Raw genomic sequence first — 21,177 nt, forward strand, 5'->3', positions numbered from 1 at the left:
ATATATATATATATATATTTTAAATGATTCATTTAGTCATGTCAAATGTCATCCACATAAAACTCACTTTTCTTTGAATTTCACACACACATGCAACCACAAAAGTGCAAGCATGTTTGCAACACTGACTTTATTCTTTTGCAACCTGTTTATTTTTTTTAGGGGAACTTGTGGGTAAGTTTGGTGTCAAAATGACATACTCTCTATTCCTCCTCCTTTTTATTGAGCGACAGTGTTTCTAAGCGGCTTCTAAATCCTTTGTCATAGTTGTCCAAATAAAAAAAACAAAAAAACAGCAAACTAATCATACACTGGCAAAGGTTGGATGGGATTGTAGTTAGGATGAAAGAGTGGCTATTGAAACACTGGACCTTGGAGTGTATATAGAGAAAATTCAACTTACAGTTTCACACAGAAACGTACAGCAAGTGACACCCAGTTGGATAAAGTGCAATTAAAGAAGGAGAAGCAGGGCAGCGTTGATGTTGCTTTACTCCCCGGAGCGACAGCACACCCTGAATCCGCATTGCAGGTTCTGGCATCCACTCGCAGTGTCCGCGTTTGGTCCTGATCACACAAAATAAACTTCAGTCACTGCATGATCAAAAAGACAATGTTGTTTGCAAATAAAAAGACATCATTAAAATAAAAAAAAATAACGATAGTTCAGATTGTTAATCCTTTGACAAAGGTGATTGTGGTGGAATTTGCATTCTTGGTCGAGGCGCTTTTCTACCGTTGATGTTGTCGCAGTAGTAGAAATGTTCGTCGTTGAGGGCGGGACAGGCCGAGACCAGCTGGTGAAGCCCCGCCTCCGTGACCGACAGGCAGCCCGACAGGTTGAGATGCTCCAGGAACGGAAGGCCTCCCAACTCGGACATGGCCCTCAAACAAACAACATTGACAAATACTCATTTTCAACATTTTTTTTTTCTTTTTTTTTAAATCTGCAGCCCTACCTGAGTCCCACATCTGTGACCTGGTAGCATCCGGACAGGCTGAGGAAGTTCAGCGTGCGTCTGGCGCCCAACTGTTTAGTCCTATTGTCGGGGCGTTTAGTGTCCTTTGGCGAGCGGCGGCCATTAGTCCTGAGGGCCCCGTCTTCGCCTCCTCCGCCATTGCAGCAGACGGCGTGAGCGCAAAACCGGTCTGCCGACATGGCGTAGTGCAAAATTGCGGCGTTTGGGCCCATCCTGCGGCCCCGCCTGCAGCAGCACAGGCTCCCCACCAGCTGAGTCTCCACAAAGCGCTCTCTCTCCTCCTCCTGCTCGACCTCCTTGGTGCCTCGCCGCGTCCATTCCGCCGAGTCCTCGATGTCGGCCGGAAACCAAGCGGGCGCCCAGCCATTGGCCTCTTGCTTCAAGATGACGGCCCGCTGCCGGCGTTGGCGGCGTGACCGCCACGGGGTGCCGAGGTCCCCCAGTGCCAGAGAGAGTCTCTTCAGGGCGTGGTCTGTAATCTTGTCACACCCTGACAAGTCCAGGTGCTTCAGAGATGCGCAAGCTCCCACATACGACCAGCTGGGGACAATGTGGGGACACAAGAAAATCCCAATAACAGCTGGCATCAAATCATCAACAGCAGATGTCTCTTTCAAGCCAACCAAAGGTGCGCTGCGGCTTTTGAGTTTACCTGTCAAAAGCAAAATCGGTGACATCTGTCTGTGTCAGGTCCAGATGAACCGTGTTTGGACAGAGACTGAGGATCTGACGCACCTGTTCAACAATATCTCAGTTCACACACTGTGGTGCTTCATCATACTAACACAGAGCACAAGTACATGCCGCCCATCATATTTTTTTTCGCACATATATTACCCACCATTTTGCTAGAAACGGTGGAGCCGTAGGCCAGCACCAGCGACTTGACATGCGGGCCGATGACGGGGAGAAGGTTCTGGATGATTCCATTCAGGAGTCTCTTCTCACGCTGGGCTGTGCTGATGGCCAACGTGTCGCTGCACTCATCTGAGATAAACAGCGCCACATTTGACAGCATTTAAATCAAAATAATAACAAGATTATCTGTTGTTCCTGTCACGTGCGAATGAAAAGAAGAGAAGGTCACCAGATTCATCGATGTCGGCATCCTCATCCCACTCCTGGTACGCGCGGACTTCCTTCTCCCGACTCTTGAGCCATCTGTCATCTGGTTCCTGGTCACAATCTCCAGGGGGGCCGTTGTAATAGTCACCTAAACACACCGATGTTACATAAGAAAAGACGACAGACGGAAGAGAGAAAGTTGCAGATGATTCCATTTAGGATGACTTATTTTCCTGCATATGAATGGCGCAGTTACCTCGGGCCCAGCGTACGGGGTAGAGGTGCCGCCACAGAGAACCGGTCTTGGCCAGCTCAGACCAGGAGCCGCACACTTGGCTGCAGTGGCAAAGATCTTGAGGGCCCAAATAGCGAAAGATCCTCAAGATGACTTCGACCGGAAGCTGGGCAACGTGTACCGAACAAGAGCCGTTGCGTTCAACTTCTACAAGAAGACCAGCTTCCATTAGAAAAACAAATTTGGACAACTACAAAAAAAAAGGACAATTCGAGTGCAATTTTTTGTCACATATAATTTTACACAATACTATTGTGAAAAGTTTGAACTACTGTGCAGCTAACCGTAGTCGGTTTTCTCGTGGTCGGCATATTTGAAGGCCTTCTGCAGCTGCTCCGCGTGGCTCCATAGGCTGAAGCCTTTGAGGACATCTGCGGCGCAGTTCCACGGCCGCTGGGTGCAGTGCTGCGCTATCACCTGCTTCTTGATGGCCTTCAGCTCCTCATAGGTGAAGTGCTGCATCAGCATGGGCTGAAACACCTGCGACACACACACACACTCGCTTAACTCCGTTGCACTCTGATTTCAGCTGCTTTTGAGTTTATATTTTCTCAATGGATTTACACGATTCGCGAAAATACTTTCAATGGAAAAAAACACGGAGATCCCCAGAAAATTCTCATCCCTGTATACTAGAATACTTGTCCCTGCCTAGAGCTCGTTAGGCAGCCGGATAGCTTTGCCAGTGCGAAATGGGGGGGCGGGGCCACAACCTTTTCTACAGAACATCTAATCGTTGTATTCATTTATTCCTACATCATTACTCACATTACCCTTAAATTTCAACATAATCGATTTCTTATAAAGGTAGTTTATAGGCTTGATTGGGGCGCCCCAAAACGGAATCAACCCTGTGACGCCATATTTCTTCCCCAGGCAGCAAAAGTGCCGGTCAAACGGCAATGTTTCAGGCTATATATATCTCTTGTCCCTAAGAGGTGTTGTGTTATTTATTTTTTGATATTGCACATTTACTTTATACTAAATCAGTCCCTGCATTATACAGGTTGACCAAAGGTACCCTTTAAGCTAACAAAGCCTCATATGAGGCAACAAGGGTTATTATTCATGATCCTCTCTGAGGGATTGGCGGCATCTTGTGGCATTTGTAGATAGGTTGTTTTGAGCAAGTCTGAAGCTCTTTCAAATAAATTGTGGGAAAAAAGAGAAAGAAAGAGGCTGGCCTACCTCTTCTTCTTCCTTCATGTGGGGCAGGAAGTCCTGAGTGAAAGCCTCCAGTCTCTCCTTCAGCTGCTGAGCATAGTTGAGCTGCTCGTATTCACTCTAAACACACAGACAAACCTCAATGATTGCTTATGACACATGGAAAGTCCTGAAGCTGAAAATCAGAAAATGCCTTCACTGACAGCAGTGCCAAGGTCAAGGGTTGCAACATCAGTCTGCTTACACTTTCACAATGACAATAATGATCAGCATGTTTCTAAACGGAGCATGAGAAGTCAACACGTACTTGCGTGGACTGGGCTTTTGATCAAATTTTACAATTTGCAATTAAACAATTTTATCAATGTAGTCCTTGGAAGGCAGCGGCATGATGGCAGGCCCACCTTAACATTGTGCAGGCCCTTTTCGAGGAGCAGCAGCATGTCAGAGAGTTTGTTGTCCGAGTGCATGTTGTAAACGGTGCAGCAACGCTGTTCCAGCAGGCTGATGATATACTTGTTCTCGATCTGCTCGTGCATCTTGAACTCCTCGAAGGTCGCCAGCAGCGACTTGAGGAAGGAGCGGAAGTCGCTAATGTTGGAGAAGTTGGTCTCAGACAGCTGCCAATCGAAAGCAAAATATAGCACTATCAAAACTCAAACAAAACACAGACGGATGGAAATATGGATTCACACAATTTCTTCTCATAAGGTTAAAATAAAATTCAAAGAAATTGTTATTGTTTCATTTTGTGGCGGGGAAAGGCTGTAAAGTAAATATGGTCGAGACATACCATATTTACGGGTTTCTGTTCATAATGCATTACAGCAACACCCCTTCACTAAGGCTAGCTTGCGTGATAAGCGCACTTTAAGTAGCAAAACCGACATTATAAATAACATAGTTTTGTTTAAACAAGAGCAAATCTTTAGCCCGATGACCTGCTAAATAGCAATAAATCCACAGATGTGTTGTCGTATTTGATGGCTGTTGCATAACCACTTACGCTAACATGCTAAAGCTAGCGAGCGTCATCTTTTGGGGCCAACGTTGTCACGATATGCGTTCTAAAAGAAGACATTTGGAGCACAAACGTTGAACAAACTCTTTTGCATATTCACCTTTTCGGAATAAAGACCCACCAACTGCTTCATACGCCAGTGCGGGCCAGTGAAAACGTCCACCTCGTCCGGAAAGGGAGCCATGTTGACCAGACTGGGAGCTGTGTAGCTAGCGCCGTTAGCGTAGAGCTTTTGAGTCGTCGACGTCACTCGATTGGTGACGTCTTCTTTGGCCGCCAGAGGACGTTATTGCGTTAGTTCCGACTTGCCAAATCCTATTTAATAAAGCCGAATTATTTGTTGAATCCATTAAGGAGTGCTATATTTAATGTGACCACATTTTACACTGTTATTCTGTTGTGAAAGATGAGTTTACGAAATCATTTTTGTGTGACGACGTCACCGAGATCTCTGTAAAATTGCGGGAGGAAGCTGTCACAATCTTTCCAATTTTGCAAACTGAAATGTTAAAAATATGTCGTTTTTTTCCGTTTAACTAAAAATATCAAAACACAATTGTGCTATTGTGCAATTTATGCCACATTACAAAATACACATAAAGAAAATCATATTAATATTCCATTTTTAAAACAGAAAACCATTTACAGGAGAAATTTTTTTACAAGTCACACACATGCACACCGTCATATGTGAGAATCGAACTCATGGTGCCTGCACACAAGACAGGCAGATGTACCACTACGCCATCAGTTAATCAATTAGTATTTGATTATGATGGCAATGAAACCCTTTCTGTGTTACTCGTGGATTTTTGCTGTTGGGGGTAGTAGGGCTACTATATCTTGTTTTTGACCATATCAGGAGCGCACGAGGGAGGCGAGGTACACCCAGACGGACAGCACGCTGTTGGGGTACGGGTGCACGTAGACGGCCAGGGCGAACTCCACGTTGGCTGTCTGAATTGTGTGCACCCCCGTGCTGTGCACCGCTTCCACCACAGGGGCCACCTCAGAGAACGCCATGTGCAGCGGAAAGCCTGAAATCTGGCAGAGGAAAAAGGTGTCAGACGGTCACAGCTCCTCAGGAACCAGCAGTCAAATGAGTCATTCTTTACAGAGGATAAAGAATATATGAATTTGCTTGTCTGTCTTCTTATGTTCAAGAAAGCCTGTAGCGTTCTGCATTGTTTGCATTATGCTCAACAGTCTTAAAAGTTTTTTTTTGCTGTTGTCACCACTCACTCTGTTGTCACCCAACAGGCTCTGCAGCTCGTGGCGGTGAGCCTCGGCCATGTCACGGCCGGCGCCGCCCCCTGGGCCGCTGGCGCTCTGCTCAAGGCTGGGTAGGAAGTGCTTAAGGGCAGTGGTACAGTAGCGGTTCCAGCGCGTGGGCCGGTGGGGGCGCCACTCCATCAGTTTGTCACGCAGCAGCTTCTCCAACCTGACACAATTCCACCAGTTTTGCAAGGACCACTTCAAAAGTGCGCACTATACCACCGATTTAAGCCCCTTTTCCAAACATGGAAATATGTGGAACGCGTTAATGAACTATTTACCTGTCTTGAAGCTCTGCTGCGGTCGCTTTGTCTGATTTTCGGTACACCAGTTCTTCTGGCTGCACGCACGCACACGCACACATTATGAAATGTTACATAGCCATGCGTACACACTCGTAGTAGTCTCGTCACCTGCACACTGGAGAGTCCGGGATGTGCGAAAGAGCGTGTAAAAAATGGCCTCCAGCCATTGGCTCGGCTCAAGTCGAAGCTTATCCTCATGGGGGAAACATGCTCCTGAATGTTCAACCAAACCTGCCACAAATAAATGCAACATGGGGGGAAAAAAATGAAACGTGTATAATAAAATTCATTTCATATTAGCATCTTATACTCCGCAAATTACATCAATACTTGATGTAAAAAACAACAATCGTCATTTAACTGATCATTTTTTAAAAATACTAATATGCGGTGAGATTCACTGACGTTGTCAGCATTGACGAGGCAGCCGACAGCCTGCAGGGGGCAGAAGGTGTCGTACTGTCCGTAGTATTGGCCGCTGCTGGGGTTCCAGATCAGGTAGCGGCCTTGCTCCAGCGTCAGCACGTACGCGCTGGAACCCTTAAAACACAAAAGTGACCTTTGAGGAGCAGCTGGACACAACATCAGTTCATGTGCTGGTCACCTCTCGGACATTGTGCAGGCTCCTAACCTGTTTTGAGCTTGCATTTTTTTTTAAATATTTTGTGCAGTTATTTTGTCTACAAATAAAATGAATACTTCTTGACATTGTAGTCATGGGTATGTTAGTCTTTCAAATAACAAACAAAATGGCTGCCTAACCTCCGGTATGGCAGTGCCGATAACCAGCCAGGCCTTCTTGCCCAGGAACAAGAAGTAGTTGCATAACAACACGGCGTGCTCTTCTTCATCTCCAGCCAGCAATGTCAGGAATTGCTGGGGTGAAAAAAAAAATCAGTTTAAAAATTGGATATACCATTTTTGTTGTTTTAAAAATGCTTCAAATAATCAGACAATACCCCAAAATGCGATGAGTACCAACCTACCAACTACTACTAAGTACTTACTGACAGACTGAATCTGTGTATCAATCCATCCATCCACCCATCCATCCATCCATCCATCCATCCATCCATCCATCCATCCATCCATCCATCCATCCATCCATCCATCCATCCATTTATTTATTTATTTATTTATAGTCAAATATATTTTACTGACATCACAGGTGCTCCACAGGTCGCAGATGCCAGCAAAGGAAACTCTGTCTGGCAGTGACGGGATGAGCGACACAAAGCGCGCCACCTGAGTCTGTGTGGATGTAAAACATGTTATGGACAAAATGCTACCAACACTTAAAATCCTTTTTTATGCTTTGTGTTACCAAAATATTGAGGATTACTTATGAACTGAACGGAATTTTGCAGGAACCAGACGCTACGTCAGCGGTCATGCTCACCGTGGCTTCCTGGGGTTCGAGAGCCAGCAATTCCTGCGGCGGGTTGAGCGGCCGTATGTAGCGCGTGATGAAGACCGTCTTGCCGTTGAGGTCCACCACCGTGGTGGCGCACGTCCGGCCCGGGAACTCAGCGGCCGCCACCCGCTCAAAGCGCTCGGCCGCCTGCAGCAGACGCTCGTCCTCTTGGCTGTCAAACTGGGAGGGGGGGGGGGGGGGGGGGGGGACGAAAGTTAGGCGAGAGGAATACAGGAGAGGAACGGGCGACATGCGACACTAGTGGTTACCTTTAGTTCCTTTATCTAGAACATGCAGAGGAGCAGGAAAAAGAGAAAATGAATGATGGCGTGGGGACTACTGGGGAACCATAAAAAAAAAAAATGGGCTGCATAAAAAAAACCTGCTGAGCGCCTGGTGATGAAACATAAACATGCAAACAAATGTTTTAAAACGCAAAAACATAAAACAGTGGTCTTTTTTTTTTTTATTATTCGACCGCTCCAAAACTTTAAAAAAAATGGGTGAGTCGTTAAGTGAAGGAAGTCTACGTGGCGGCACATGCAAACTAGCGGCCAGTGCCATGCGGTGAGACCTTCTCCCTGATGGAGTCGCCGGGCAGCAGCTGAGGCTCGATGGTGATGAAGAGCGTGATGAAGGCTCCCTGGCATAGGCTCTGCATGGCCTCGTAGGCGCCGGCGGCGCTGTGGCTGCGCTCTTTGGTGTAGCCCAGCAGCACGGCCGGCATGTTCACCTTGAATGTGCCGTCAATCTGCGCCGACGCACACGGTTGAGAATAGCATCATCACCACTCCCATTAAATCAATAAATAAATAATATAAAAATCTGACCCTGGATTGCGAGTAGATGGTGCTGAAGGGAATCTTGACAGATCCCAGCCAGTGCTTCTCCACTCGAGTGTGCAGCGATTTGCCTTTGTCTTCGTCACTCTGCGCACACAACAAGGCCTCACATTTGGACTAAGAGGAAAACAATAACTGTGACATTTAGTTGGGGTGGTGGTGAGGGAAAGCAACTTACCACCCCAATTTCATGAACCACCTCATCAAATATGTTGATGAAGACATCGTCCTTGACCGACTGCAAGCTAGCGATGCTATAGTCTCCATTTGGTGCACTGATGGGGGGGGAAAGAGAAATATAATGAAGTAATACAACAATACGGGGCATCGATATCTTCAAATCCTCGCAGACAGTGGCCAGCCAACAAGAAGCGACTTTACCGGAAAGGCAGCTGCAGCTCCTCGTTCCAGCAGGGATTGGGCCCGTCGGCGGTGGTGGTTTGGAAGACGTTGCGCTGGAAGGATACTTCCACGAAGGGCCTTACCTGGACCTTCATCCCAATGCAAACGCGTCATCGCTCACTGTCAACTTTTTCGCTCCGCCCTTGGCTCGTTCGTCTTACCTGGCTGATGAACCAGTCGCTGGTCTGGATGGCGCCTTGTGCCAAGTGTCCTGGTTTACTAAAAAGGTGTTCAAGAGACAAGTTACACACTTGCTCAAACACAGTGACCATCCCAGATTGTTTGCTCGCTAAAATTGAAAGTGAGTTTCAGGCATTCTGCCACTAGGTAGCAGCAGTGAGCGTAGTAGCTCTGAAAAGTTCACCTGTTCAACTGCTCACCTGTTCTGCGAGCGGCGCACGGGGATGTCGTAAGCCCGAAGGATGTTGACCAGCAGCTTGATATCTCCGTCGGACAGGTTCTGAGCCGTCACTTTCTTCCTCTCCTTCCTCTGAGGCTTGAGAGGACGCTTGGGCTCAGCCAGGTGGAAGAGGTTGAGGCCCAGAATCCTGATTGTTTCCAACAAAACATTTAGTCAAGAAACTTGGTCATAAGAACGTGATGCAGTCTCAGGGGTGTCCAAAGACGTAAAGTAACTTCTTACAACTAAAGTGGCAAATTTCATAATAATTATCGAGTGAATAATGAGACATGGGATTTGGTTAGCCATAATGCCCCAGTTTGCATATAATGCCATTTTACCTTATTCTTGTCTAAATTTTGCCCCAATTTTTGTAAAAAGATCGACACAAGCTTTAATCATCTACTCAATTTCCATTTGGACACCCCTAATCCACATTTAAAGCCAGATTATCTTCACAGGAACAAACGCCAACAGGACTTGATTGGCTATCACTGATCAGTCCCGCCAGGAAATGGAAGAAAGGTCATGGAAAAACTTCAATATTGACAAATCTTTTAACAATTTGCAGTGAAATTAGAGAAAACATCTCAGCAAAACTGTGGCGGGAGTGACTAGAACACTACACAAAGTCTACTGGTGCTACTGGGCTGGGTTGTGGGTTCAAGCTAGCTGGGAAAGAGGCGGGCGGGAAATCAGAAGAGGACATACCCTGGACCGGCACCACTGTTAAACATGCACAGCAGAAGAAAACAAAAGAGATAAATCCAACTGGAAACATGATCAAAATGCACTAGCGGTGAAAACCAAAAACTATCAACCCACTTTGAGACCGCAAACGAGTCCTAAACGGCGCCTGGACTGGTCTCAGAGTAAAAAGGAAGTGAATTTTGAAGAGGTGAAGTCTTAGACGCACGTTCCTCGTGTACTTACATCAGCAAGTCTGCCCTGCAAGTCAGTTTTATTGGCTCGGGACTCCTCAGCTCTAAAAACTCACTGCCATCTCGAAGGTGGCGATCTGTCCCTCTTTGTAAAAGTGTTCTCCTTGTCATTTTGTGTGTGGGTTTGTTTTTCATTTGTTACAGAAATAGAACAAACATGCAAAGGAAATACAACACAGAAAAGCAAATTAGTGCTTTTTTTTTCTCTATCAGGACATGCAAGCATGCATTCAAAACAGAACGCAACTTTTCACCATAATGCCAAATGCACTTCCAGGTGGCACCAACACTTGAAAAAAAACTCTTGCGTGTCATTTGACCAAACAGAAGGATTGAGAAAACAGGAAATGGAAAACGCTCTGTAGAGCTGGTGTTAGCTAGCAGGCTAAACATGTTTTGCTGAATTAGTCATAAACAGCCCAACCTAACATTTATATGTGCAGTTCGGGCAGGAAAAAAACGTTTATTTTTATCTTGGCCATTTTTTCATTGACTGCAAATATTATTTTTGTCATGGTTTTCAGTTACAGATACTTGTAGCTGCTCACTGTTTCTCTACCTGGAAGTCGCCTTTGTTTACAAACACGGGGTGAGCTGAAATGTTCAATTAAATGTCGGGAATGGAATGAGTACGTTTGTAATTTGGTTACCCAAAACACGGCATCTCCTCCTCGATGACCATGTCGGACAGCAGGAAGTGATGGCTGGCCAAGAGGAACCTATGGATGACCGCCTCGCGGATCTGTGGGGTGGGTGGATGATGGTGATGATCGGTGTTTTACAGGATTTTTTATGTTTTGCTCAATCACCTTCTGGAGGTAGTTGGCCACCAAGGCTCGATGGGAATCCAGATGTTCCTTGGTGTCGATGATCTCGCCGTCCTTCAGCCTCTTCTCGTAGTCCTGAAGGGAGATGAAAAAAAAAACAGGACTTTTGTGTTGTCGTTTTCAAACTTTGAAAATATTTCAACGCGCAATGATTCGCCCGGTTTCATAGTGGGGGCCAACCATAACTTTCAGAAGACTGAACACACACTGGTAGTTTATTTTAATATATAATAAGATTTATTTTCATTGAGAATATTTTATGCTACTTACGGGACGGGACGTCAGCTTTGTGTAAAAATATTTCTTGATGCCTCGTTCACTGGCGGCGACTTACCTGAAAAACTTTTTCGGTGATTTCTCTCTCGCGAGAGGGGACGCACTTGTAGTTGCGAAACTCGGGCACCTCCTGGTTCCGGAGCACCAGCAGGCGGAAGCGCCGGGAGCGTGCCAATTCTTCGTCGCTGGCAAAGTTGAATTCCTCTTGCAGCTGCTCCAGACGGAAGTGATCAGAAGTCGTCACCTCGCCACTGCTGGCCACCTGACACACATGCACGCGCACACACACACAGACACACGTGTGTGATGTGTGGGTTTTGTTTCCTCTGGGGGTGGGGGGCATACTTTAAGCAGCTGCATGATGGAGGCATTTTTGGGATCGTTGGGGTCCAGTCGAGATTGCAAGGCCCACTCGCCGATTTTTTTGACATTGCCAGAAGACTCGATGCGAGAGAAGCCGTCAAAATGGCAGACGCCACTGAAAAGAAAAAAAAAAGTGTGAATCATTTCAATTCAGTAACACTAAAATTGGAGTCCAATATTATCGATAAGATTTTGTCGTAAACAAAAAAATCTGTGCGACAACATTTCTCGTACCCGTGAAGGGCAGCGGGATTCTGAGACACGGGAGGTGCCAGCGGCACGTCATCCTCGTCGACGCCCCAGGAAACACAGCACGACACCTTACCAGAGGTCAGCAGGATCACGTTGTCGCTGCCATCGGCCGTGAAGGAAAGTGGAACATCTGCATAGTCAAAAGAAGGAAAACATCCATCCATCTATCCATTTTTTGAACCGCTTTGTCCCCACGGGGGTCATGGGCCTGCTGGGGCCTATCCCAGCCGTCATCTGGCAGTAGGCGGGGGACACCCTGAACCGGTTGCCAGCCAATCGCAGGGCACACAGAGACGAACAACCATCCACACTCGCACTCATACCTAGGGACAATTTAGAGTCTTCATTCGGCCTACCAAGCATGTTTTTGGGATGTGGGAGGAAACCGGAGCGCCCGGAGAAAACCCACGCGGACACGGGGAGAACATGCAAACTCCACACAGGGAGGGCCAGAGGTGGAATCGAACCCGCACCCTCCTAACTGTGAGGCGGACGTGCTATCCAGTGCACCACCGAGCCGCCCGGAAGGAAACATAATATATGAAATATAGAAATGTGAGTCACTGACCGCTTCCCACGCCCTCGTGGTCAAACATCACCCTCTGGTTGCTACTGAACTCAAACTCCTCAATGGAGGCGTTGGCCGGCAATACCGAGGAATGTGGCACCGGCACGTATACTTGTGCCAGGAGCGAGCACGACGAGCCCGCCTCCTCGAAGACCTGCGCAGCACAAACGTGGATGTGAAAGACGCCCGAAAGCCATGCTCTTACATGAAGTAGATATTGTGAATAGTTGCCGAAGCGGCAGTAAAACAGGCCAAAATGCATATCTCGGGAGCGGAGGCGAAAGTTAAAGCAAAGAAATGGTACCTGTAAGGTAATGCTTCGAGGACAGTTGACAATCTTCAGGTTGAAAATCTCCCCAAAGTGCACTCTGAAGTCGGAAGTGAGCGCCCGGCTGTCGGTCTGCGTCACTTCTTTGTCGTTGTACAGAATCTTGATAAAAAGGGAGCGTCTGGCCACCTCCTCCCGTCGAGCCACTTCACCTCTGGGAAAGGAGAGAAGAGACGGGAAACGTCAGAAAGACGACACCATTTTACCGTCCCGCTCAAAACCAACAAACTGCCTTCTCGTACCTGGCGCAGAGCTCCGCCTCCGAGATGCTTCCGGAGGCGGTCAGCTCGGGGAGCAGGATGGCCTCACCCGGCCTGCGGCGTATCCTGGCTGCTTTCTCGCGCACCTGCTGCTCGATGACGTCAAAGTCCAGCTTTTGCGGTGGTACGGGCCTGAGGGGCCCTTCTTCATCAGGCCCCTCAGATTCGCTCGCTTCCTGCTCTTCTTCTTCTGTTTCATCCTGAGTTTGCCCTTTCTTTTTCTTTCGCTTTTTCTTTTTGGATTTCTGTGGGGAATGATGAAAAAGCAAAATACATCATTTCTGCAGATTCTTAGTTTTCTGGTACGTGTGTGGACGTTGAGACGGCCTCGCCTCTCCTGACCACCCACCACTGGATTTAAGACAACAAGCATAGCGGAGACATGAACAAATGCGGCCACCTGCTTCCTCCTCCAGGCCTTCCACTCATCCAGCTGCTTCTTGTACTCGGCCATTTTGCTCTGGTAGTCCACCTCGCCCTCGGCCTCCAGCTCCCACACCTCCGACAAAATGTCCCTCTCGTAGTTGTGCTCGTCCGTCTCGCGGTCCACGTTCTCCCTGGGGCCCACACCATCAGTTACATATACAAAAAGGATCCAGATGCACTTTTTACCAGGGTGTACCTAATGTTTTGGCAAGTTCAAGCACAAAAGAATTGGAAAAAAAAAAAACCTTACCGTCTAAGATAGAGCTTATAAGGCGTGTTGGTGAACCTCTGAAACTCTCTGAGGGCCTTGAGTTCCTTCCAGACTTTAATCAGGTTCTTCAGCAGCATCCTGTCCTTCTCCTGCTCGCCGTCCCGTAGTAGCCTCGTGTTCCTATCGTGACATCCGCAAGTGGTGGGAAAATTGCGGAGGGACGGCCAATCACGATGGGAGGGGATGGGAACCCGAGAGCCCTCACCTGACCTCCACGCTGTACTCCACGATCCTCTGCTGCAGGGCTTGCGAGAGGTTCTGCTCGCTGTGGATCTCCAACATGTTCCTCATGGTGTTCCTCAACCCGTTCAACTGCAGCAAAGTGAACATGTTCTATTTTAACCATTGACAAAAGGCAACCAAGACGATAGCGATAGTGGCGCCACACCTTGTCAGTGAGGTGCTCGGCGAGGTTGCTGCGCTGTCGGTTGAGGTACTGGTCGAACAGCTGCGCCAGACGCGATGCTAGCACGTGCTCGCGACTGAAGAGCGGGTGATGGGAGAAGATGAGTCCCGACACATCCACATCCAGCTGGTAGCCTCCCTCGGCGTCCGGTGCGTCGCTGATGAACTGCTGCGTGTGCTTGGAATTGAGTGGCTGAGGAAGAGATGAAAATCTTTTATTTGGCGCCACCACTTTGGATGAGGTATGGTGATAGCTGACCTTCCTGTACACCGTTTGCAGGCCTGGGTCCAGGTCGTCCTCCATATCGAAGAGCGGCGGCCTGGTAGACGATTCCTTGATGGGGTCCGGCAGAGCGATGATCCTGCCGTCATCTCCAAACCACTTGGCTCCCTAAACGGAAAAGGAGAAAAATGGTCAAAAAGGAGAAGCCACAGAAAGACGGCGCATCGGCGACATCACCTCCTCCATTTTCAAAATGCGGTTCTCCAGAATGTTCTCGTTGGTGGTCGTCACTACAGGCCGCTCGCCCACGTAAAGACCCTCCTCCTCCAGATAGCGAGGCCTCATGTTCTCAGGTAGTTTCGCTGAGATCGGTACTGTGACACGGGGATGTGAAATGGATGTTTTTGTGGACAATACCACTTTTTTCAGACTGATACCTGTATAAGTATTTACTCAAGTACGCACTGATACCGATACCAAGTACCAATACCACTGGAACCTTTGATACATCTGTATCTGTGGGTGGTATCGTCATCCTTTGCAAATACTGATACCGTAAGGCCAGTATTGGCCCAGCACGCGGTAATAGATGTCGATTTTCATACCCGTCCGAGAGCTCGGCGTGTAGACGAGCGGGCGGCGGCGGAGAGCGAGCGCCCGCAAGCCGATGTACTCGGCGCTCTTCACTTCCACAAAGTCCTTGGACGTTTGCTCGATGACAAAGACGTTGCCGTCCTCGTCTTGCATGAGTGGCTCTTTCTCGTTCTAAAGGCGATGAGCGAGAAGAAACACATTTTGATATCCACACCTCCAATGTCAGGTCAGCTCATGCAACACCACCTTTTTGACAAACACATTGAAAGTCCATTTCCACCTCGTTTCATGCCAAGCTATTCAAGTACATCTTACCTGGTTTTGGTTTTGGTCCTGACTTTGTTCTTCAGTCTCGTCCGGCGCTTGGCTGCTGTCCTCGCCCGTTTTCCTTTGCTTCCGACTCTTTCCGCTCGTGCTCGCTTCTGGCTCGGGCTCTGGCTCTGGCTCGGGCTCCGGCTCGGGCTCCGGCTCGGGCTCAAAGGTAAACGTGAAAAAGTTGTACGCCTCCTCGCTGGTTGGCCGCTCCTTTTCCGCCTGAGAGATATTAGTTGTTGTATACAAACTGCTGCGTGTCCCACTCCCTGGTCTATGTTCACATCACAAATTTGAATGAGTCTTGAATACAAAAGAGTCGTCAGTCTTACGCGGTTGGTGGTCTCCTGGAACTTTACCCTTGTGCTGGCTCCCTGAGGAACAAGATGAGAGCTGGAATCCGAATCCGCCTGCAACACAGCAGCAGAAGCTCAGCCACACGCTCATTGTCCACCTCTGCTTTCAGAAGCGATTATTCGATCAATTATGCCATCGAATTATCTGATAATTACAACCAGTTATTGTAATTAATTACAACAAACCAAACAAACAAATTACTGCATGATCAAAATAGTTGTCAATTCATTGGATGATTGCGTTGTTATGGATTAACCAGAGAATTTGACACCCGTACTGACCTCTCTGTCAGACCTGACCGTCGATCTGTCTCGGAGGCTCTGCAGGCGAGTGCCGTCGGTCGCTGATGCCTCCTGACGCTGGAGACTCTCGCCTTGCGACTGGAACGAAAATTAACAACTTGTTGTCGTTCCCCAAACACAATCAAAATATCTCCCACGGCAATCACCCTGGCTGCTTTCAGCTTCTCTTCCAAACGTCGTGTCACAAAGCGGTCGAACTGCTGCGAGGTGCGACTCTTTGAGGCTTTGGAGGCGAGGCCTAGAAGGTAAAGTTCATTGAGAAAAAAAAAAAAGAAGTACCACATGTAGTGAAGCCTCGTATAGCCCAACATTTTGAGTACAGTATTTTTATGGCTGCCAAATTTTATCCATACATTATTATGACATGGCACTTGCTTATTTACTCAGATAGTATTCCACTCACTCGTTCCTGAAGGTTCTGTGGTCCTGTTTGAGGGGCCTTCATCTTCACTGAGGTCCCGAGCACTGGAAATTTCCTCCACATCATCAATGGGCAACTCCTGAGCGGAAATCTGCTCCAACAGCTTTTACACAACCACAATTTGCAAATAAAGTAAGTACACCGGTATAGAACATTTCATATTGTTTGTAAACAGCAGGCGCCAGCAAAATTCCAAAAGTTCTATCTGAATTGAGTGAGAACAAGACAAACCCTTTTCCTTCTCATCTGTCTCTGGGCCCGTAATTTTTGCTTGAGGGTTTCTCCAGGGTCGTCCTCGCTGCTTTGAGGATCCTGCAACACAACACATAACACGCATAGTTAGCATGCTAATAAAATAGTTATTGTCAGAAAGAAGACATTGAAAATACAGGAATCGAACTAAACACCCACCTTCATTGTTGAGTGTAGCGACTCTTCACTCAACCTGGAAGACGGAACCAGAGCCTGGAAAGAACATGTTGAGTCACGTTTGGCACGGCTCATTCAAACACACCAGAGGGTTTCAGGTATCCTAGCTGAACATTAAAAAATATCACAGAATAAAAGCAAACTAAAGTAAAACTACTCTGGTATGGCTTTTTCCCAATATGGTGCCCCAACGCTCCTACTAAGGCTTCATACTAACGAATAAGTGGTTTCAGAGAGACAAATACAAAACTGACTGTAAAAATGCCAAATGTCAGGCAGAAAAATGGACAAAAGTGAAATTGAATCAAACCAAATTCCACAAAGATAATCTGGAGTCATGATTTGAACCCCGATCCACAGTACTGTGATGCAAACAACTTCCCCACGATGCTGTTTCTCAAAGCATCTGTATTACCAGCATCCAATGTCCCGCGGTGTATTTTACACTGTTACACTAACTTGTACAACTTTACCTGTTCGTCGTCGCTCTCGTGTTTGAGTTTCCCCAAGGTTTCCTGTAAGGATCGCCGCTGCTTGCGGAGTTTATCTCGGATGGCGCTAGGAAAAAAAAGGATGGGGAATCAGATAGCGTTAGCTTAGCCGCGTGGCTAACTGTCACCGTTTAATGTGGATTTACATTGATTCGTGTAAATTATGTAAAGCGAAAAAGATGCTAACTATTCAACATTACCTTGGGGAAGCCATGGCGACCGTAGCGGATCTCTTTGACGCTGAAATGTGATTAAGACATCCCGACTGTTTGTTCCATTGTATCACTTTTATGTGGGTGTACTGGACTCTTTAAAAAACTTGTTCTTCCCATGCTATGATTCCGAAATACATATTTAATCTCAAGGAGTTCTGGATCTAACACACCATACATTTAAGCGACTTCAATAATCCTCCGGTGGTCCGATACTAGTGTGACGTTTTGCAGTATGTAGTCTCTCGTTGGCTAGTAAAACTGTCAATCATCAAACAGGGCTTTGCCATTCCTTCTTATGTTGATTCACCCGCCCACACCAAACGCTTCTTCCCGCCCCTCGTGCTGCCTAGTAACAACACGACGCTAACTACTCCATTCTAAAAAAAAAAAAAAAAATCTACTCCAACTACTTTACTTGTGTAAATTAACTGAAAGTTAAAATAATTTTCAATAACGATCAAATACCGTTTCAGATAAAAACTGGTTTCAAGTTTATTTGACTTCAATTCCAAAACAAATTCAAATTGTACAACTGCGATTCTGTTTTTCAATATAATATAAAAAAATGAATCAAAATTCAGTTTATGTCATTCAAATTAACGTTTTCAAGTTTAGCGAATCAAATTTAAATATAATTGATTTAAAATCAGATTCTGGTGGCACCTATTTCAAGTCCGACCATCCATCCATCCATCCATCCATCCATCCATCCATCCATCCATCCATCCATCCATCCATCCATCCATCCATCCATCCATCCAGCTTTTTTCTCAGTTTTCCTTATGCATAGTCTGCTGCCAGGTTGTCAAAGTAGTCCGTGTCGGCGTAGAGCAAGAAGCCCGAGAACAAGCTGTCCGCCCAGCCCGGGTCGGCAAACAAACCATTCTGTTCGTGGTAAAAGATCTCTAGCCAGACGGCATCTTCGGGGTTGAGGAACATGACCGTAGAGCCCGAGGCCACGTCGTGGTTGCCCGTGTTGGCGTCGTAGGTTTTGATGCGGTGCTGTCCGTTGTGCGTCAGAGCGATGGCCAAGTGTTTATTAGCGAGCGTGATGTCGTAAGTGAAAAAATAAATGCCGGGATATGCGCAGACAAACTTGCCCGTTTGGGGGTCGTAATGGCCACCCTCATTGAGAAGGACCTTGTTGAACTTAATGGGGGTGTTCTCAGTCGGGTAGCTGGTGGTGATGCCAACTGAGAAAGCTGATTTGAGTGTGAGGCTTCCGCAATTGCATTTTCCCGGCACCCCGCGAATGCCGCGTTGGCCCTTTTGTCCTTTTTCGCCTTCGTGGCCCAGAGGGCCCGGTGGGCCTCCATCTCCGTCCTCCCCCACGGGACCTCGTTTCCCTGTAGGACCTCGCTCGCCTCGCTCGCCGATCTTACCTGTGGGTCCCACCCTGCCCTTTAAACCTAAAACACAAGAGTCGAGCTTTAGCATTCAATACCGACGCAACGTTTATACGACAGCAATCCATTGATAATCCAAGGATGGATGACCATCAACTCCGAAGTAGTCTCTAACCACCACTTCCAACATTCAGGACATCTACAGCACTGTGACAGGATGAACTGCCAGGCTTCCAGGAACCTCCACAAGAGAGTTTTCCCAGTTGCCATAAGCCGAACAAGGGGCTGCTGAGGACCAGGTTAGCAGAACGCATCCCCTTTAGCACCTGGCTTTTTTCAGCACCGGTCAGCTATTTAAAGTAGACAACGGAGAGACATTTCCCTGAGGTGGCGTCACGCTCAAAATCACCTGGGAGCGCTGCCATGTTGACATTTTGAATCGCTCGGGCCAAACGATCTGTTCTCCAGACGCCTCCGACTAAGAAGCCTTTGAAAATGTCCACTCGCTGTGTGCTTTTGCGTGTTAAGATGAAATATATGCTTCATGGGGAACAGCTGTGTTCACTTCCTCAATAGAAATACTGTTATGAAGCCATAAACAAGCATGACGAATGAAAACGTAATTATTTGGGCTTACGCGGCTATATCATTCCAAATAGTAATTGAAAGCATCGGGAAACTGATACCTGGGTCTCCCTTCTGTCCCTTCTCCCCTGTCCTGCCATCTCTGCCATCTCTTCCGGGGACGCCCGCGTTCCCGTCGGTTCCCGGTGTCCCACCGGGGCCGGGCTTGCCGGGCGGTCCCGGCGCCCCCGGGACGCTGCAGAGGAGACGCGGCGCTCCTTTCAGCAGCTGTCCGACGACACAGTGGCACAGGCACACGGCTCCCATCAAAGCCCACATCTTCACATCTGCAGTCAAACGGCAAAGCAGATGAACTAAAAACAAGGGACTACTTATCTTCACAAACAACCTCAATTCCAACCTACTTCCACCTAGCTAGTTTGTCGGCTAGCTCCTACCGACCAACCATCCGGCCGACCTAGCTACTTACCGAACTACTGTACCTCTCACCAGGAACATGTTATGGAGGAACATGGTTTCAGTGTAACTACAAAACTAGTCCGCCAATCTAATTAGATGTTGTTGTTCGGAGGAGGCCAGATGTGATTCTCACAATGAGAAGATTACGGCTGGACGCTTTTTCACACTCATCTTCTCAAGTGAGTGTGTGTGTTTTGTGTGTGTGTGTGAGAGAGAGAGAGATCCAGAGCTCAAAATGAAACCTCTTGTCCACCAGCCAACTGCTGCAGCCCTCGTGCCAAAACATTCCCGAGAGATGACATCACACCAGGCAATATTTTTCTCTCGGTCCGGGGGAACCTCGGCATGCAGTTGCACTTGTGCAGACAGAAAGCCGTAGAGGAATGCAACAATCCCCATCGTGTGCGAGTTGCAACACAGCTGGGCTTCCATCCCGTCCGTCTGGCGAGCGTGCGGATGTCCGCCGGAGTGCGGAGGCTGCGGCCATCAAATTGTTCTCGGTCCTTGCACGTTTCCACACGTGGGTGTGAGAAAAGGGATCGATGCCGGCAAAAGGATGGAAGAGGGAACACGTGTCGGCCCCGCAGGCGTAAATCAAATGTGGAGTGTGTAAACGCACAGGACGACTTGAGCTGCACACAAACAGGAAGTGAGCATTGGACGGACAAAACGATTCTGATCATCAGTGCGGCTCCGAAGAATGAAACCCCGCCTGAGCTTTTGCCTCCAAAGCTGTGATGATGTCAGGGTTTGTTGACTCAAGAAATAGGCACAGAAACGACCATAAAGTGTTTGCATGCGTCATACTTGATTGGGTTTGCCTTAAAAAATGTGTGCTTGCTTCCCACATGACTCTTGAAAGGCTAACAAAAGATTTTCAAACATACTTTGGATGTAGAGCCACCGCTGCCTGGACCTTCCTTTGACACGGATTCCCAATGACATTTATTTCACGGGTGGAGATGCCCGCCCAATTTGCCCACCCCTTTGCACGCTACTGCAACCCTTGCAAATGAGGTGGAAACACAGACTGTTTCCAGCCCACTCATGAACACTATTTTAAATTCTCTTTGGATTAGTTTGAGACTAAATTTAAAGTAGAAGTGGCAAAAAAACAACTTAAATCGCAATAACTCACAGCTCGTTGTTTGCAAAACACATCCAAGGCAATTGCATGTTTACCGATAACGTCATAATTATATTCGAACCGGAGTAGCGAATCGGACCTACCCCCCATGCGGACGCCTTTCGTGTGCAAAGTTTCCACTCTTATTCCGCAAACATGTTGTTGGTCTTTTTGCGTCCGTCAGACATGTGCGAGCGTTTTGTCGTGAGTCGGCGAGAGCAGCTGGATGGACTCCCT

At 47.5% G+C, this 21,177-nt stretch overlaps 3 protein-coding genes across 4 annotated transcripts; all 3 read right to left on the reverse strand.

Moving 5' to 3' along the window:
• Window positions 1-111: 111 nt before the first annotated feature.
• fbxl5 (F-box and leucine-rich repeat protein 5) lies at window positions 112-4,788 on the reverse strand. The gene is made up of 11 exons (XM_085928885.1): window positions 4,626-4,788; window positions 3,909-4,124; window positions 3,529-3,624; window positions 2,625-2,820; window positions 2,302-2,487; window positions 2,068-2,193; window positions 1,822-1,967; window positions 1,633-1,715; window positions 960-1,520; window positions 737-885; window positions 112-567 (listed from the first exon to the last, which is right to left on the reverse strand). The coding sequence occupies exons 1-11, from the start codon at window positions 4,707-4,709 to the stop codon at window positions 491-493; spliced, it is 1,920 nt and encodes a 639-aa protein (XP_085785011.1). The 5' UTR covers window positions 4,710-4,788; the 3' UTR covers window positions 112-490.
• Window positions 4,789-5,108: 320 nt separating this feature from the next.
• cc2d2a (coiled-coil and C2 domain containing 2A) lies at window positions 5,109-17,619 on the reverse strand. Its single transcript, XM_085928797.1, has 40 exons — window positions 17,410-17,619; window positions 17,192-17,276; window positions 16,701-16,754; window positions 16,521-16,601; window positions 16,272-16,392; window positions 16,015-16,106; window positions 15,848-15,946; window positions 15,542-15,619; window positions 15,213-15,431; window positions 14,909-15,068; window positions 14,541-14,677; window positions 14,340-14,471; window positions 14,064-14,273; window positions 13,881-13,987; window positions 13,655-13,795; window positions 13,379-13,535; window positions 12,961-13,223; window positions 12,695-12,872; window positions 12,391-12,544; window positions 11,805-11,952; window positions 11,553-11,685; window positions 11,266-11,469; window positions 10,914-11,006; window positions 10,755-10,846; window positions 10,097-10,207; window positions 9,144-9,311; window positions 8,925-8,982; window positions 8,743-8,852; window positions 8,540-8,636; window positions 8,350-8,448; window positions 8,094-8,270; window positions 7,789-7,803; window positions 7,505-7,699; window positions 7,267-7,356; window positions 6,868-6,981; window positions 6,511-6,645; window positions 6,214-6,336; window positions 6,082-6,140; window positions 5,768-5,966; window positions 5,109-5,569 (listed from the first exon to the last, which is right to left on the reverse strand). The coding sequence occupies exons 1-40, from the start codon at window positions 17,421-17,423 to the stop codon at window positions 5,384-5,386; spliced, it is 5,088 nt and encodes a 1,695-aa protein (XP_085784923.1). The 5' UTR covers window positions 17,424-17,619; the 3' UTR covers window positions 5,109-5,383.
• Window positions 17,620-17,948: 329 nt separating this feature from the next.
• c1qtnf7 (C1q and TNF related 7) lies at window positions 17,949-21,172 on the reverse strand. 2 transcript variants are annotated; one of them, XM_085928227.1, is made up of 3 exons: window positions 21,045-21,172; window positions 19,457-19,681; window positions 17,949-18,833 (listed from the first exon to the last, which is right to left on the reverse strand). In XM_085928227.1, exons 1-3 carry the CDS (start codon window positions 21,049-21,051, stop codon window positions 18,205-18,207), a joined length of 861 nt encoding a protein of 286 aa, XP_085784353.1. In that variant the 5' UTR covers window positions 21,052-21,172; the 3' UTR covers window positions 17,949-18,204. The 2 variants fall into 2 exon arrangements, with proteins under 2 accessions (XP_085784353.1, XP_085784354.1); XM_085928228.1 differs by lacking the exon at window positions 21,045-21,172 and adding an exon at window positions 19,825-19,908.
• Between the last annotated feature and the right edge of the window lie 5 nt (window positions 21,173-21,177).

This window comes from Syngnathus leptorhynchus, chromosome 13 (genome assembly GCF_054491065.1).
Source record: "Syngnathus leptorhynchus isolate UIUO chromosome 13, UIUO_Slep, whole genome shotgun sequence".
Lineage (NCBI taxonomy): Eukaryota > Metazoa > Chordata > Actinopteri > Syngnathiformes > Syngnathidae > Syngnathus > Syngnathus leptorhynchus.